A 16,280-nucleotide genomic window follows, 5' to 3' on the forward strand; every position below is an offset into this window, starting at 1 on the left:
CCACAAATTGTGTGTTATTAGACAAATCTAGGTTTGGATCCCAGACCACCCATGGGACCTTGAGCTTAGAAGAGCAGTTCACCTAAACCTCTCCAGGCCTGTTTTTTTCTTCTTCTATGAAATGCTCATAACACCTACTTCATAAAGTTGTTGTGCAGCTTAAATTGGAACAAATTAGTTAACATATGTGAAACACCTAGATATTTCCTGGCATATCATAGGTGCTCAATAAATGCTAGTCTTATTCCTTAGCTTTATTTATGAATAGCCTTTTGTTATCTTGGAAGGTGAAACCCAGGCATTATAAATTCATCTGCCCCTATATGTTTGCACTTTTTCCCTCTCTTCTTTTTAGTGAAATGTCCTTTTAAAAGTCCCAACCTTGCTTCAGCTGAACTAATAGGCAAATGTGATTTCCCACCGCCAGGCTAGGGCCTCTAGGAGTCGAGTGCCATACCCAGCTGTGCTGTGGAGGCCAGGCCAGAAACCCTCGGAGAGCTCTGGACTGTCCCTCTCCCACTCCTTCTCAGTCCACTGACAAGTCCTATCTCTCTCCGGTTGACACTCTTGCAAATCTGTGCCCTTTTTTTCATTTTCATGGGGCGCTGCTTACACTCAGGATCTTAGTTCTTCCCAGGACTACGAGGGCCTCCTACAGACCTCTATCAAGGTCACCATGACCCCCACATTGCTAAATTCAACCATTATGTCTCAGTCTTTATCTTACTTTGACCTATCAGCCACATTTGACATAGCTGCTCACTTCCTCCTTCAAACGTCTTCACTTAGAGTCCAGGACACTTGGTTTTCCTCCTACCTCAGCAGCCACTTTCAGACTCTTTTACCGGTTCTCTCTCATTTCCCCAACCTCCAAATGTTGATGTGCCACAGTACCCCAAACTCTTAGACCTCGTTTCTTTTGCCACTGTCACTCCCATGGTGATCTCATCTAGTCTCACTGTTTTAAATCCTCTCTATACAGTGATGACTGTACTTGCTGTTTCCCTCTGCCTGGAGCTCCTCCCTGCCTCCTGCACCCATGGTGGCCCCCACAGCAGAGTGGCTTGGTCCCTCACCTCCTTCAGGTCTTTGCTTAAAGGCCCACAATAAACACATCCTTTAAAAACACAAACCCCCTTCCTACTGGGGCTCCCTCAACTCCCATTGCAAGATCCCCTCTCTCTCTTGGTTTTATTTCTCCCCATAGGCTGTGTATCACCATCTGACTTACGAGATATTTGTGATACATTTGTTTATTTCTGCCTCTCCCCATAGAATGTAGGCTTCCTGAGGACAGGAATTGTGTCTGTTGAGTCCAATTCTGTATTCCCAGCACCTAAAACAGTGCCTTCCCAGAAAGGGCACGTTAATAAACATTGTTGGATGGACGAATGGGTGAATGGATGAATGAATGAGTGAATGAAAAATGGCAGTACCTTCCCTCCTTCAGTCCACTCCACACAAAGAAGCTAGATTAATTTCCCTGAAGGAGAGTCTGGAAATATCACACTCCTCAGCAAAGCATCCAAATCTGCACTGTCCAATAGAGTAGTCACAAGCTGCATGTGGCTACTGAGTACATGAAATGTGGCTAGTCTCAACTGAGATGAGTCTAAGTATAAAATATACACTGTGTTTTGAAGACGGTACAAAGAACGTAAAATATCTCAATAATTTTCATTTCAATTACATGTTGAAATTATAGAATTTTGGATATATGGGGCTAAATAAAATACATCATTAAAATTGATTCACCTGTTTCTGATATGCACAGATTTGCATATCACATATGTGGCTTGCATTACATTTCTACTGGACGGCTATGCCTGGGGGACTTCCCACGGACCAAAGGAACAACAACCACACTCCCCTTGCTGGCAGTCACTGCCCTCTGCGACCTGACCTCAACATGCTTTTCCAGCCTCATAAACCAGCCCAACTCAACAATACTTCCTTCTACACAAACTTGTATTTCCCACCTTCCAGCGTTTGCTGTGTGATCCTCTTGCCTGGTATGCCCTTTCCTGCATCCTGATGTCCATGGCCTGTCCTACCTCAGGGGCCTTGCTCAAGTGCCCACCTCCTCCTTGAAGCACTCTCAAAACCACCCTCTCTCCGGGCCAGAAGAGATCTCCCCCTTCAAAGTAGGTAACACCTCCCACCTTGAATCGCTTCCTACCTTACAGTTCTATGGCTTTACGTGATTTAAGGTTTTATCACCATTCCTTTTTTTTTTTTTTTTGAGACAGAGTCTCACTGTGTTGCCCGGGCTAGAGTGCCGTGGCGTCAGCCTAGCTCACAGCAACCTCAAACTCCTGGGCTCAAGCAATCCTTCTGCCTCAGCCTCCCGAGTAGCTGGGACTACAGGCATGCGCCTCCATGCCCGGCTAATTTTTTCTATGTATTTTCAGTTGTCCAATCAATTTCTTTCTATTTTTAGTAGAGACGGGGGTCTCACTCTTGCCCAGGCTGGTTTCGAACTCCTGAGCTCAAACAATCCGCCCGCCTCGGCCTCCCAGAGAGCTAGGATTACAGGCGTGAGCCACCGCGCCCGGCCCACCATCCCTTCTTTTCCCAAGCCCTCCCACCGCCTAACACTGGCGCCAAAGACAGCGATACCCTTGAGCCCAGGAATCTGAGGTTGCAGGGAGCTATGATCATGCTACTGCACTCTAGCCTGGGCAACGGAGCGAGACTCTGTTCCCCATCTGCCCACCCCCGCAAAAAAGAAAAGAAAAATGAAAAAAAAAGAAAAATGGCGATTCCCCAGAGTCCGGTCCGACTCCCAGGTTTGCTGCCACCCCACCCCACCCCCACCTTATCGCACCTTATCCCCGCCGCCCCCCCACCCTCAGTGGGGAAGCGCAGAGCCTCAATTTCCGGGGCCCTGACGCGCCTGCAGCGCTCCAGTGCAGACCCCGCCTCGGGCTCTCCCAGCCCTGAACCCCTGGCAGAAGTCGCGCCTGCGCATGGCCCCGTGGGCGCGCGGAAGGAGGGGACAAGTACAGACGGGGCGGAGTCACGGCGCTAACGTTGGCTCCGCCCACTCACGGCGGGTATAAAGGCTCGCCCGCTCGCGCTTTGCCTCCGGTCCTCGAAGACTGGCAAGCGGTGTCGGGATGTCTTCTAAGTCGTCTATGGTTCTGGGTTACTGGGATATTCGCGGGGTGAGTGCCATCTCAATGGCTGAGCAGCTCCGTCAGAAAAACCGACGCGGAGGCGGTCGGGGCTCTCGGTCCGCGGTCTCCGTGAGAAGCGGCTCTACGCGGGAGCCCTTTCGCCGCGGCCGGCCCCAGTCGAGCTCCCTGGCCGCGGAATCCCACCCCTGCCCCGCCTCTGGGATCGCCGGGCCCCGCCGGGAGGGCCCGAGGACGGCACGCCGCCGCAGCAGGGCTCGGAAGCCGCTTAACGACCGCCGCGGCAGGATGCAGGGTCGCGGCAGCCCGGGCGGGGGACGTTGGCGGGCGGGAGTTGGGGGCCGGTAGGAGCTGCGCAGGCGCTGACCGGGCTGTCTCCCGCAGTTGGCGCACGCCATCCGCCTGCTCCTGGAGTTCACTGATACGTGCTACGAGGAGAAGCGGTACACGTGCGGGGAAGGTAATGCCGCGCTAAGCCAGGCTGGCCTTCCAACTGCCCCTGTCTTCTCGTGCCCAGAGGGTGGCATCACGCCAAGGGCGGGTGGGAAGTCCGCCCCAAGCATGTGAGAGCGTCTGCTGTGCCCTGTGTGGGAAGAGGCGCATCCTTTACTTGGAGCTGGGGATTTTTCCTCTGCTATAGCCCAACTCCGTCCTACTGCTTAACCATATAGGGCCCGGAGACTAAAGGGTTAAGCTTTGGGGGCCTGGGAATTTGAGATATTGGGACTAAGCCATTTCCTCAGATCTTGTCACTCATTGGGTGGAATATTAAGGAGGTTGTGTCCCATTTCATTCTGTCTCTTACAGCTCCTGACTATGATCGAAGCCAATGGCTGGATGTGAAATTCAAGCTAGGCCTGGACTTTCCTAATGTAGGTGGCTTTAGGAGAAGAGTGGGCAGAAGGGAAGGCCTTTAAGTATATCCGTTTCTTCCCTCCCTGAACCAAGAGGACCTAGAATAGGGACTCTTAACCTGGATAGAATAGAAAGAATTCAGGCATCCTCAAACTGGATGGGGGGAAGAATCACATTTTCATTTCCACTAACCACTAACAAAACGTTAACATTTCCTTTTATTGTGAAGATAAGCAGTAAGCTACATCGGTTATTAGCCCTGTCTGCGACTTTGTCACTGGTAGAAATCAGGTGTTTTCATATTCTGTTACATGTGTTGCAGATATCTTAAGTGTTATATATATTCATCACTACTTTGAAATTATGGTAGTTATTATGTGTGCTTGTTAATGTATTTATTAATAGGCACATATTACTCTATTACAATTTTTTAAAAATATTTTATAGCTGTATAAATATATGTATTTTGCTTTATGCACTTAAAAACTTTATTCTGTAGGCTCCACATGTACTCACCATCAAATTGGCACTAACTCATCAACACTATGGTGCTCACACAGTAGTAATATTCTCCAGGGATTAGGAGGTTGGGGGCCAGTAAACTCACAACTAATGCAGTGAGCATTGTAGAGGGGAAGGGCATGCCTCTAATGCTCACTTGGGTGAGGCAAAGACATAAAATGTAACCAAAATGTTTGTACCCTCATTCTGAAATAAAAATAAATAAAAAGCTTTATTCTGATAAAGGGTTCATGGCATGCACGTACACACGCACATACGCACAGATTTAAGAACCCCTGTCTAGAATCACGTGGAGACCCAATTGCTATCTTATACTTACTTCTTTCTCCTAACACAGCATCTTCTCTCTCCTGTTCACTGCCCTGCAAGTCTCCACTTCCCCAGGAGCAAGAGGTACGGAAGCAAGAGAGAGGTAGGTTGTTCATTTGTCTTGTCCTTTTCCTTTCAGCTGCCCTACCTCATGGACGGGAAGAACAAGATCACCCAGAGCAATGCCATCCTGCGCTACATCGCCCGCAAGCACAACATGTGTGAGTGGGGTAGAACTGGTGAGGTAGTCCAGGCTGGTTGTTTGCCTGGGGGTGGATGATTCCAAGAGTGGTTTGTTGTCATTTGGTCTACAGGTGGTGACACTGAAGAAGAAAAGATTCGAGTGGACATTATGGAGAACCAAGTGATGGATCTCCGCATGCAGCTGGTCCGGCTCTGTTACAATTCTGAACATGTGAGTTTCCTTAGCATGCGTCAGCAGGGAAAGGAGCATTAGGAACCCAAAGGTTATGTCTTCTCCATTCTACTACTGCTACCTTCCCACCAACCCAGTTTGTCAGAATAAGAAAGAACTCTTGTTTTTTGGATTGTTTTGTCATGTAACTCTGTTGTTGGCACCTCCTCCTTTCCAAACACCTCCTTCCCATCCTGCCACCTCCAAATGAAGGCAGTGAGAAGGCACTTGGAGAAGGGACTACTAAGTTTCCATCAGTGGCCTGTGCCCTGATCATCTATGAAGATGATGACTGCTATTCGTGCTCTCTTTTTCCCTCTCTCTCAGGAAAAACTGAAGCCTCAGTACTTGGAACAGCTACCTGGACAACTGAAACAATTCTCCTTGTTCCTAGGGAAATACTCATGGTTTGCAGGGGACAAGGTAGGAAGAAGAGAAAAGAAGAGGATACCTCTCTATCTCTGCAGGTGTTAATGAACTCCTCAGACCTGACCATCTTATTCCCCTCCTTCTAGCTCACCTTTGTGGATTTTCTCACCTATGACGTCTTAGATCAGAACCGTATTTTTGAGCCCAGGTGCTTGGATGAGTTCCCAAATCTGAAGGCTTTCATGTGCCGTTTTGAGGTGATGGTTCCTATACCTTTCTCTTACAAAACTACTCACAGTCTCCCCTGGGCCCTGAGGGACCCCATTGTGGTGGATTCTTGCCCAACACCAGCTTTTGCCTAAAGTTATCAATGGCTGGACACCTCTAGACCTTTAAGTCTTGGGAAGGGTCTGGCTTCTAGACCCCAAAGACATGGTCTACAAAAAATGGGGGAGATAGAGGCAAGGAGCATGTGAATGTTGCTGTTTTGGTATGGGTCTATTGGACTGGGTTAGGGTTTTTATAAAGTTTGGTGTGCTTTCCCTTCAGGCTTTGGAGAAAATCGCTGCCTACATGCAGTCTGACCGCTTCTTCAAGATGCCTATCAACAACAAGATGGCCCAGTGGGGCAACAAGCGCATATGCTGAGCAGGAGGCAGGCTTGCACTTCCTGTTTTGTTCCATCCTGTCCCTACAGGGCCTGCATTCTGTCTTCTTTGTTCTCTTCAATAAATAGCACTTACGCTACTGGTGTCCAGCTGGATTTCTCTTGGGAGTAAGGGCCAAAGTAGAATATGTGGAGAATTATCAAGATGTATGCTTGCATTATTTCAGGACAGGGAAAAAAGGAAAAAAAAAAGATGTAAATTGAATCACTGTGACATTGACATCCCCCTATTCCCCAACTGAGTTCAAGGGCTAGAGGTTCATGCCCAAGCCTTGAAAGTGGGCACTACAAATAAAGATTGCACAGTTGGAGAGAGCAGGTGTTTCAAATGGACTGGAGCCCGTGTGAAGACCTGGTGAAGATACCAAGTAAAACTGTGTAGTACTGATGAATTTAACTGGAGTTCAGAAACAGAGCCATGTATATATGGGAATTTAGTGTGATAAAGGCAGTATTTCAAACTGGTGAGCTAGCCAATCGAGTTGGGACAATTGTTTACTAATTAAAAATAATAGAGCCCTACTTTACAGCATTCACTAAAATTAATCTGGAACTTAAGGCCCAACATTAACCATAAAGCTATTGAAGTATTGATGAAAATGTAAGAATGTTTGTCATAATGGGGTAGGAAAAGTTTCTTTAAAGACATAAAAAGAAAAAAACCATAAGATTTACCAATTGAGTAGGATCAAATGCTAAAACTTTCATGATAAGGCACAAATAAATGACAAGTGAGACAAAAGCAAAGGACCAGTGTAAAGATTATATAAAGAATTATAAATCATTAAGACAACTGAGTTCAAAAATGGACAAAATCTATGAACAATTTACAAAATAGAAATATTATGGCCAAAAAAAATGTTTAAAAGATAATTATAATCCAAGGAACTACAAACTAAAACAAGAGAACATTTTTCCAACTATCAGATAAAAAAAATTAAGATGTTTCTAAAAGTGTTGGCAAGCCTTGGGAAAGTGATATATATTTCCTACAGGTGAACTTGTAAAATAGTATAGCTACTTCGGAGAACAATTTATCAATGTCTTTAAAGTTCAAATCATACCCTATGTCAACAGAAAAAAAAAGCCAAACTCCATAAAATTTACTCTGAGCCAAATTTAAGGACCATGGCCCGGAGCCATGCCCAAAAGCCTTGAGCAGGTGGACTCGCTGTGGCTGGGTTACAGTTGGCTTTTATACATTTCAGGGAGATGGGTTACAGGTAAAGTCATAAATCAGTACATGGGAGGCATACATTGTTTTGGCCCAAAAAGGTGGGCCATCTTGAAGTGGGGGGGAAAGAGGGAAGGAGGGAGCTTACAGGTTATAGGTGGGTTTAAAGATTCTTTGACTTGTAATTGGTTAAAGACATGAAGCTATGTCTAAAGGCTTGGAATGTTTTAAGATAAGGAGTTGTTTATCAGAGAGAAGCCACCAGACATATATGTGTTGTGTAAATTGAGGACCTGCAGGTTTGTCTTGCATAGCCTTAGGCCTGTTAATGGGTTACAAAGGATAACCCCAAGAAGGGAGGACGGCATGATGAAGCATATCTGACCTCCCTCTCCTGGCAGGCAATTTAGTTTTAGGGTATTCCTTTGGCCCCAAGGGTGTCCATTCAGTCAGCAGGTTGAGGGGGCAGGGAGTGAGCCTTAAAATTTTATTTTAGTTCACACCTATGACCCAACAATTCCATCCTATAAAAACTCACCCATGTCCTTAAGGAGACACATAACTAAAATGTTCACTGTGGCATTGTTTGAAATGACAGATTAGTGGAAACCGTGTCAATGCCCATCAGTGCTGTGCAATACCATGTGGCAGTTGAAGAATGCGACTGAACTGCATGAACTAACACGCAAAGATCCCCGAGACATTGTGAATTTTAAAATCAGTTTGCAGATTAGTCTGTACAGTATTACATCTTTTATGATATAAAAAGGGAAACCACGGGGTAAGTATTTTCTACAGGTACGTTTGTGTATGTGAATGCATAGGAAAGAGGGATGCGACCAAACTGGTAACAGGCTTACTCTGGGCAACAGGGAGAAAAGCCCAGGCTCCAGGATGGAAGTTAAAGGGTACTTCCGAGATAAGGCTGAGGTTTTCTAACTAGGAGAATGTATTCATGCTTTACTTGTGTAATAGAAACTAGTTTTAAGGAGAAAAAGAGGAAACTCAAGGGAAACTGAGTCCTGTGGAGATTGAAATGGCACCACCCTCCACTCACAAGCAAAGTAAGTAGTCTCCAGCCTACGAGGGACCTGCAGCCCGGACTGCTGTTCCCTGTGAACCAGAAGCCAAGGATCTCTCTGGTGAGGGACAGAGGGCCAGAATGGCAGGGAGACCCAGTGACACCGGGAGGGATAGTTCGGACAGAAGATGCTAAGCAGACAGTTCCATTGCCATCTTTAGCCACTCCCGCAAGCAATGTCCAGGCCAGTATCTTGGGTATGCGCAGCCTTTGGCCAGAAAAGGTGTAAAGCTCAGGAGTTTCTCTTCAATTTGTAACTACCGACATGAATGTCCGTAGCGTGAGGGAGTGGCATGCCCTAAAGGAAGGCCTTGTTGATTTTAGGGAGGACAGAGAAATGGAGGATGACTCTGAGACTACATAGATGATATGACCGGAAATCCAGCTGTTGCTACACAGCAATAAATGTTAGTACAAATTTAGCAGCCTAAAACAACATACATTTATTATCTCACAGTTTCATGGGTCAGGAGACTAGGCACAGCTCAAGTGGGTCCTCTGCTCAGGATCTCATCTGAAAGCTGCAGTCAATGTGTCAGCCAGGACCACAATCTCACCTCAAGGCCCAACCGGGGAGAAGGATCTGCTTCCAAGTTTGTGTGATTGTTGATAGAATCAGTTAGTTCCTCGTGTCCTGTGGGGCCGAGGGCCTCAGTTTCTTGCCGGTTATCAGCTGGAGCCACCTTCAGTTCTTGCAAAAGGTTACTCCCCAATATGGCCACCTGTTTCACCAAAGCCAGAAAAGGGGTCTCCTGGAAAGAGGGACACTGCAGTCGTATGCAATGTAATCACAGCGGTGACACCCCATCACCTTTCTGTATTCCGTTAGAAGTCACAGGTCCTGCCCACACCCAAGGGGGATTACACAAAAACATAAGTACTGGAGGAGGCAGAGGCATCAGGGCCATCTCAGAGTCTGTTCACACCAGGGGAGAAGGCAAGGGAACAGGAAACTGGTCCTGCAGGCTCTGGGAAAGATATGACAGGAGACAGCAACATGGTGGGGGATCAGCAGCTGTGAGGGAGTTTAAAAAGCAAAGGTCTGCAGGTCAAATGTATTTCCTATGATTCCAGACAGACAACAGACAAATCACATGTTCCTATTTTTTCTGATTATTATGTTTGTCAGTAAAAATCCACTTAACAGTTATCCAAAACCTGGACCTTACTGGCCCTGAAAGCAAGGAAGGCCACTGAGAGAAGCAGATCCTTTCCACAGAGAGGTGGTTCCCCAGGCCTCAATCAGCCCCTAACTCTAATTCTAACATGGGCCAAGAAAAGACACTGTCATAATGGCTCCCTTGAAGGAAGGGGCACTGCGGCATGGAGGAAGACATATTATCATCCCATAGGCACAGAGGCATACTAGTAGCATCAGTAAGAACTTAAAAAAAAAAAACTTGTGATAGGTGCATTAAATTTGGTGGAACAGCCAGGTGCAGTGGCTCATGCCTGTAATCCTAGCACTCTGGGAGGCCCAGGTGGGAGGATCGCTTGAGGTCAGGAGTTCAAGACCAGCCTGGGCAGCACAGTGAGACTCCAGCTCTACAAAAAATTTTTAAAACATTATCCAGGTATGGTGGCGAGCACCAGTAGTCCCAGCTACTGAGGAGGCTAAGGCAGAAGGATCCCTTAAGCCCAGGATTTTGAGGTTACAGTGAGATATGATGGTGCCACTGTATTCCAGCCTGGACAACAGAGCAAGACCCTGTCTCGTTTTGGTGGAACAGTTCCCCATAAGTATCAGGAAAACTCATTTGTATTCATTGCTGTAAGTTGAGCAACTTGGTTAAAGCATTTTCAGTTCAGAAGGAAATAGTTTATGTAATCAAAGGAAAATTGTTGCAGAGTTGCTTCACTGATGCAATGGGCGGAGAAGGGGACACAGATACGTGTGCACATGAACCTGCCTTTAAAGCCAGCTTAAGAAGAGCTTAGGAGAACACCTAGACTTTGTATTGAAATTGCGTATTCTTTATCCTTCAGCTGCAGGACAGGTGGCACAAATGAGCACCACCGATAAAGAGGGACTTAGAGAGTTCAGGTGAATAGTGGGAAAGAGTGGAGGAACTGAAGTTTAGCCAGTGACTTTTCTGATGTGCAAATTTGTTCGCATCACTCCCCTGCTTAAATATATTTAAGGACTTCTAATGCCTCAGGAAAAAAGCTGCCTTCTCATGCTTATCCTGCTACATCTTTTGGCACGTGCACTCCCCTGCCCTGGAGCACTAGGTCCCAGCTCTCTGAATTCCCAGGGAGGAGCACTGTGTGGTGCTCGGGAGCAGACTCTGGAGTCAGGCTGCCTGGGTTCAGATCCTGACTCTGCCACTGGCAAATGGTGGCCTCCTGTGCTGTCTTCTCTGATCAATGAAGCCTCCCTCACAAGGTCGTTATGAGAATTAAGTCAACATTTCTAGATCAATGTTATTGATACATGACTTTATAAATACGAATTATCCAAAAGCACCACGTTCTCTTTTATATTTTCACGCTTGTATGTTTCCTGTTCCCTCTGACTCTTTTTCCCAGCCCCTTGGCTTACCTAATGCTCATTCACGTTCTAATCTAAGCTCAGAAGTCACATCTAATAACCCCTGCGGTGAGAGTGACCAAAGATTCCTGATTGTTTTCCCAAAGGGAAAGCTTCATGACCCTCTTGAACTTAAATGTGGCCTTGTGACTTGCTTTGGTCCGTAAAACCTGAGTAGTAATTATACACATTTTCCAGGCATGAGCTGTAAAGCCAGTGTGTAAACCGCCACATCCGCCTCCCGCCGCCGTCTGGCCTCAGAGCAGGACCGTGTTGAAGCCTCCAGCAGTCTAGGTCTCCGGCAGACCACGAAGAGCAGGGCCCCTGTCGACCACATCAGACATGAAGAGTAAGCAAGAAATAAACAAGTGTTAAGCCACTGAGATTCGGTTTATCCTGATCTACATTCCTCCTCCTCTCCCAGGCTAATTTAAATGCATTTATTTTAAATTTCTATTCCCACAGAACTCAATGGTTTCCTCAATCAGCACTCAACACGCTGAGCTCTAATTGCTCATTTAGATGTCTGTCTCTGCCACTAGACTATGAGTCACCTGAGAACAGGGGTGTCGGATGCGATTTTATATTTAGTGCTCGCATAGAGCCTTACACAAAGTAGGCACTCACAACCACGCGCTGATTGCCTTCATGCCAATAAGAACTGGAAGAGAAAAGAGTTTGCTTTTTATAAATGCTTAATGCCCTCGAGGACCTTTTAAAAATCCCTCTCTGTTCTGGTTGAGAAACAGAATATAGAAAAATGGAATGCCTTGTTCTTAAAACAGAGATAGTTAGGGGAGAAGCACTTGGAGTGAGGACAGAAGGTCGTGTTCAGGGAGGTCCCGGAGCACAGTGAGGAACGGGGGCTGGAGAGTAGCCCGTGCCATTTCACGGTGACCTTGCTCCTTGCCCAGGGCGAACTGGAACGAAACATTCCTGAAATAAGCAGGGATCGGCTCTTAATGTTCTTGTGGGGTTTTCAGTGGAAATAAATACAGGCGACTCACGTGTGGGACTTAAATCCAGAAGATTAAATGGATGCTTGTGTATCTGAATTTTAAATGAATAGGAGCTGCCGTGTGCCCCGACTTGGAGACAGAGAGCCAGCCCGAGGTTATTAGAGGGAGGTGCTCTTAGTGGTACAGATAGAACAAGCAGGATAATGTTCGTGTTGTATTAGAAGTTTGAAGAAAAATTAGAATTATTAGATAGGCCTATATTTTATCTTCGATGATACAATATTTTCAATTATATTAACAGATATTCTTTTTGAACTGTGACCAAGACCCTATCTGCTTCCTTCCAAAATTATGTTTCAATTGCAAAGAGAACTAAAGGGATGTAGGAAATACAGGGTGGCCATTGGATCTTTCGACAGGACTGTGCTTCAGGGGGGTATTGTTAGGGAGTCCACTGGGAAAAGCCACGTCTGATTACAAGGAGTATGACAATGTACAGGAAGAGTTGTTCTGGAATCCATCAGGATGGACCCCTCTGGCTCACTGCTTCTAAGTCTTGAGTTACCATGTAATGGCAGCTGGTCTGTCTCTGTGTGTCTGTCATCAACAAAGCTTTCCCTCATCTTGCCACACATGTTAGGAAAATGCAGGCTAATGAAGTGGGATGACAGTGAACCTGAGTGGGGTCACCGGAGGGATGGAGACAAGAGCCAGTCCAAGGAGTTGCTTTAGGTTGCTCACATCAATGTTTAGTAGAAAAGGCTCACTAGGCAACAGCTCTTCGGAATCCTTCCACCAAAGAAGGGCGTTCTATAAGCACTGTACATAAATGTAAAACAGCTTACCTGCAAATCTGAGTGTAGGCTTGTTTTTTACCGCATTATATAGGCTCACCGAATTTTCCCTTTTTTCCACCTCCCATTGCCTTTACTATTTTATATAGGCTGAATTGGGGGTCACTGACATTACACCTTAATCTGTCATTTTCAAAATACCAATATGAACATTACCTGGAGATACCAAACTCAGAGCTGGATCCAGTAATTGATAACACTTAGCATTGTTCCTGCTTTGGGGGAAAGAAGGTGAACATGTTTTTGTTTATACATTATGTTAGGCAGGAGCATTTTATAGAGGTGCCTGTGACAGTAATAATGGGAAATGTATTAATACATATGGAAAAAGAATATGTTTATGTTAGGCATCTGTCCTCTGCATCTTTTGAACACCCTTACAAGGTGGGGAATTTTTTACATTAGAATCTTACATTTGAAGTCCCACCTCCCAAGGTAGAAGACTGCTAGTTGACTCCCAATATCCATTCTCCCCATCTTCTTTTGTCACAAACTCTTCATTTCTGCTGAGCACATTACTTCTCAGGCAAAAAATGTCATTTCCAACATGGCTAAGTTCTAGCCAATGATAGTAATCAGAAGTATTGCATATTATTTCCAGGAAGTTTCCTTATTATAGAAGGGAGAGAACAACCCACATTCCTCTTTTTCCCTCCTGCTGTTTGGAATGCAGGTGTGATGGTTGGGGCTCTAGCAACCACTTTGGATTATGAGGTGATAGAGTGGAAACCACACATTGAAGATAAAGTTAGGAAGCTAAGTCACTAAAGCACTGTGAAGCCGACATTACCAGCACTTAATATCTACCACACGATATTTTTTAACATGAGAAATAAATTGCTGTCCTATTTAAGCAACTGCTATTATTTGGCTATATACAACAGAACTTAATGATAACTAATTCACTTGCTCTTCCAGCCTCCCTTGTAGCTGAGGCACAGGCCTGTGACCCAGACTCTTAATTGCACACAGTGGTACAGGACTTCAATTCTAAAGAAGCAGGCCGTGTTTCTGTTTTCTTACAAGAAGGGTAGTGGTGGAGGGATCAGAATTTCAGAGACAGCAATGGTGAGACTGGTATCCAATGCCTCACGTCATGAGTAGGGGCTCTGGTGACTGTGCCCAGCAATGGCTATGGAGCCTTCTCTAGAACAATCCCACATGCGGTTAGGCATACTTCCTGACCACACAGCTTCCAAAACCAACTGCCTGGCTTTCCCAGGGATTCAGTGAGCTACCTGACACCTCTAATACATTCTTTTCATGTTTTAGCAACAAGAAACCCTAAGTGCTATGCCACTCCACTCAGGTTTAGCTGAAGATAAAGATCTTGTTTCTAATACTTTGGCCTCTAACCTACCTGCTTTAAATCACTAGCTTAAACCCAAGGTTTCTCTCGAACTGGGGTTTAATTAACCTTTATCCCTACTTTTCTCGATGTGGGAGAGACTGTAGTTGGCTACCAACATCCATTGTTCCGTTGAAATATGCATCTACTGCTTGTGACTAGGTATAGCCACACAGCTGAAACTCACCCGCGGAATGGGAGTGACGGTGATGCATGCAGCTTCTGCCTCACTTGTGTAACGAAAAGATGTTTCCTTGGTTTGGGCTTTTTCTTCTCTCTTTTCCTTTCCATACTCATGATACAGCTTCAACCAAGGAGATAAGGGAGCAGCCTAGGGGACAGCAGAGCCACAAGATGGAAGGAGCCTGAGTCCCTGAATGACTTCATGGAGCAGGGCCACCCCAACAGCCTGGACTCTTCCCCACGGGACTGTGACATGAAAGAAGAACAAACTCTGTTCTGTAGCTGCTATCTTGGGGTCTCTTTCAGCTTAATCTTTCTCTCCTAATACAACGGTAGTGGGGGAATATAAGACATGGACGTTGTGATTAATAACACGGGATTACCTACAGATCGATGCAGGAGACACCAACACAGGCAGCTGTGTTGTCACAGCGCGGCTCGTTTTCCCACCCTAGAAGGGCAAGAGAGACACTGAACAGTGTGTGAGCACTGTCACGAGACGCGAAGAGTCTCAAGTCTCGGGACTTCTGCTAGCAGTCCTAGCAACGCCAAATCATCTTTTTTGGTTGCCTCAGTTTGAAATATATATAGGTCATACGACTTCCATCTCAGACTTCAAAATGGATGATCTTTTATTATTTTGACCAGAATGTTTAGAAAATTGTTTTCAATTGCAACTGTCCTTGTTTACTGTGTCTGTTCTCTTTTTTAAGGATTGAGTTATTTCAGGGGAGTTCTTTGATAAATAAACACCTTTTAAATTTCAAATATTTTACCTTTAATATAACTACGCCCTTTTAATTTGAGCTTCTAGATCAGGAATCAGGAAACTATAGCCACCTGCTGTTTTTTGTTCTGTTTTGTTTTTTATTTATTTATTTTTATCATAGTAAAATACACGTAGCATAAAATTTACCATCTTAACCATTTTAACAATTCAGCGACACCAAATATATTTGTAACATTGTGCCGGCACCACCACCGATCTCCACGCCTGTTTTCATCTAGTAAAACTGGAACTCTTTATTCCTTAAAACCACAGCACCCTCTTCCCCCAGCCCCTGACAACCAGCACTCTGCTTTCAGTCTAGATGATTTTGACCAACTACCTCTAAGTGGAATCATGAAGTTTTTGTCTTTTTGTGACTGGCTTATTTCATTTTGCATAATGTCCTCATGGTTCATCCATGTTGTAGCGTATGTCAGAATTTCTTTCCTTTCTGAAGGCTGAATAATATTCTTTTGTACATATTTACCACATTTTATTTATCCATTCATCTGTTGACATTACTAGTTTTATCTTTTTAAATCAGTTATTTACTTCTTAATGGCCTTTAACATTATGTCTATTTAACTGCAGGGAGCCCAGCTGCAGGCAGTGATCATCTGGACAAAAGCTCAACAAGACTCTCCTCAAAATCTTCACCCTGCTCTGGGCTAAGTCTCAGGCTGCTCCACTGTCCAGGCACTGTTTGAGGAACCTGCTCATCAGATGGTTATCCAGTGAGACCTGCTCCTTTGTGGGTGTCAATATAAAATGCCCGCAACACCTGCTGACCACACAGATTGCTACATGGCGTCCCAGCAAACTAGGCTTTCCCATCTCAGCTGGAGCTACTCAAAGGACAGCCGGCACCTATTAAATGCTTAGTTAGAGAGAACTACTGGCTCATTTCCAGTAGCTGTACACCCAAAATCTTCAGAATGTTATCCTATATTTTCTCTGGTTAAGATAACTATATCCAGAGCTCTAAATCCCAATAGTGACTGTAAATGTTGGCAGAGTCTTCCCTAGAGAGAATTCTTTTAAATTTCCAAACTTATGGAACATTTACTGTATGTCAGGTGCTCTGATAATCGAGATTAAAAAGTCCAGT

The 16,280-nt window shown here is 45.3% G+C and overlaps 1 protein-coding gene across 1 annotated transcript; it reads left to right on the forward strand.

Annotated features, from left to right (window-relative positions):
• Positions 1-3,012: 3,012 nt before the first annotated feature.
• On the forward strand, positions 3,013-6,394 carry GSTM3 (glutathione S-transferase mu 3 (brain)). The gene is made up of 8 exons (XM_012663379.1): positions 3,013-3,167; positions 3,522-3,597; positions 3,945-4,009; positions 4,963-5,044; positions 5,138-5,238; positions 5,566-5,661; positions 5,754-5,864; positions 6,157-6,394. The coding sequence occupies exons 1-8, from the start codon at positions 3,120-3,122 to the stop codon at positions 6,253-6,255; spliced, it is 678 nt and encodes a 225-aa protein (XP_012518833.1). The 5' UTR covers positions 3,013-3,119; the 3' UTR covers positions 6,256-6,394.
• Positions 6,395-16,280: the final 9,886 nt, after the last annotated feature.

Source organism: Propithecus coquereli, unplaced genomic scaffold, assembly GCF_000956105.1.
Source record: "Propithecus coquereli isolate 6110/MARCELLA unplaced genomic scaffold, Pcoq_1.0 Scaffold802, whole genome shotgun sequence".
Lineage (NCBI taxonomy): Eukaryota > Metazoa > Chordata > Mammalia > Primates > Indriidae > Propithecus > Propithecus coquereli.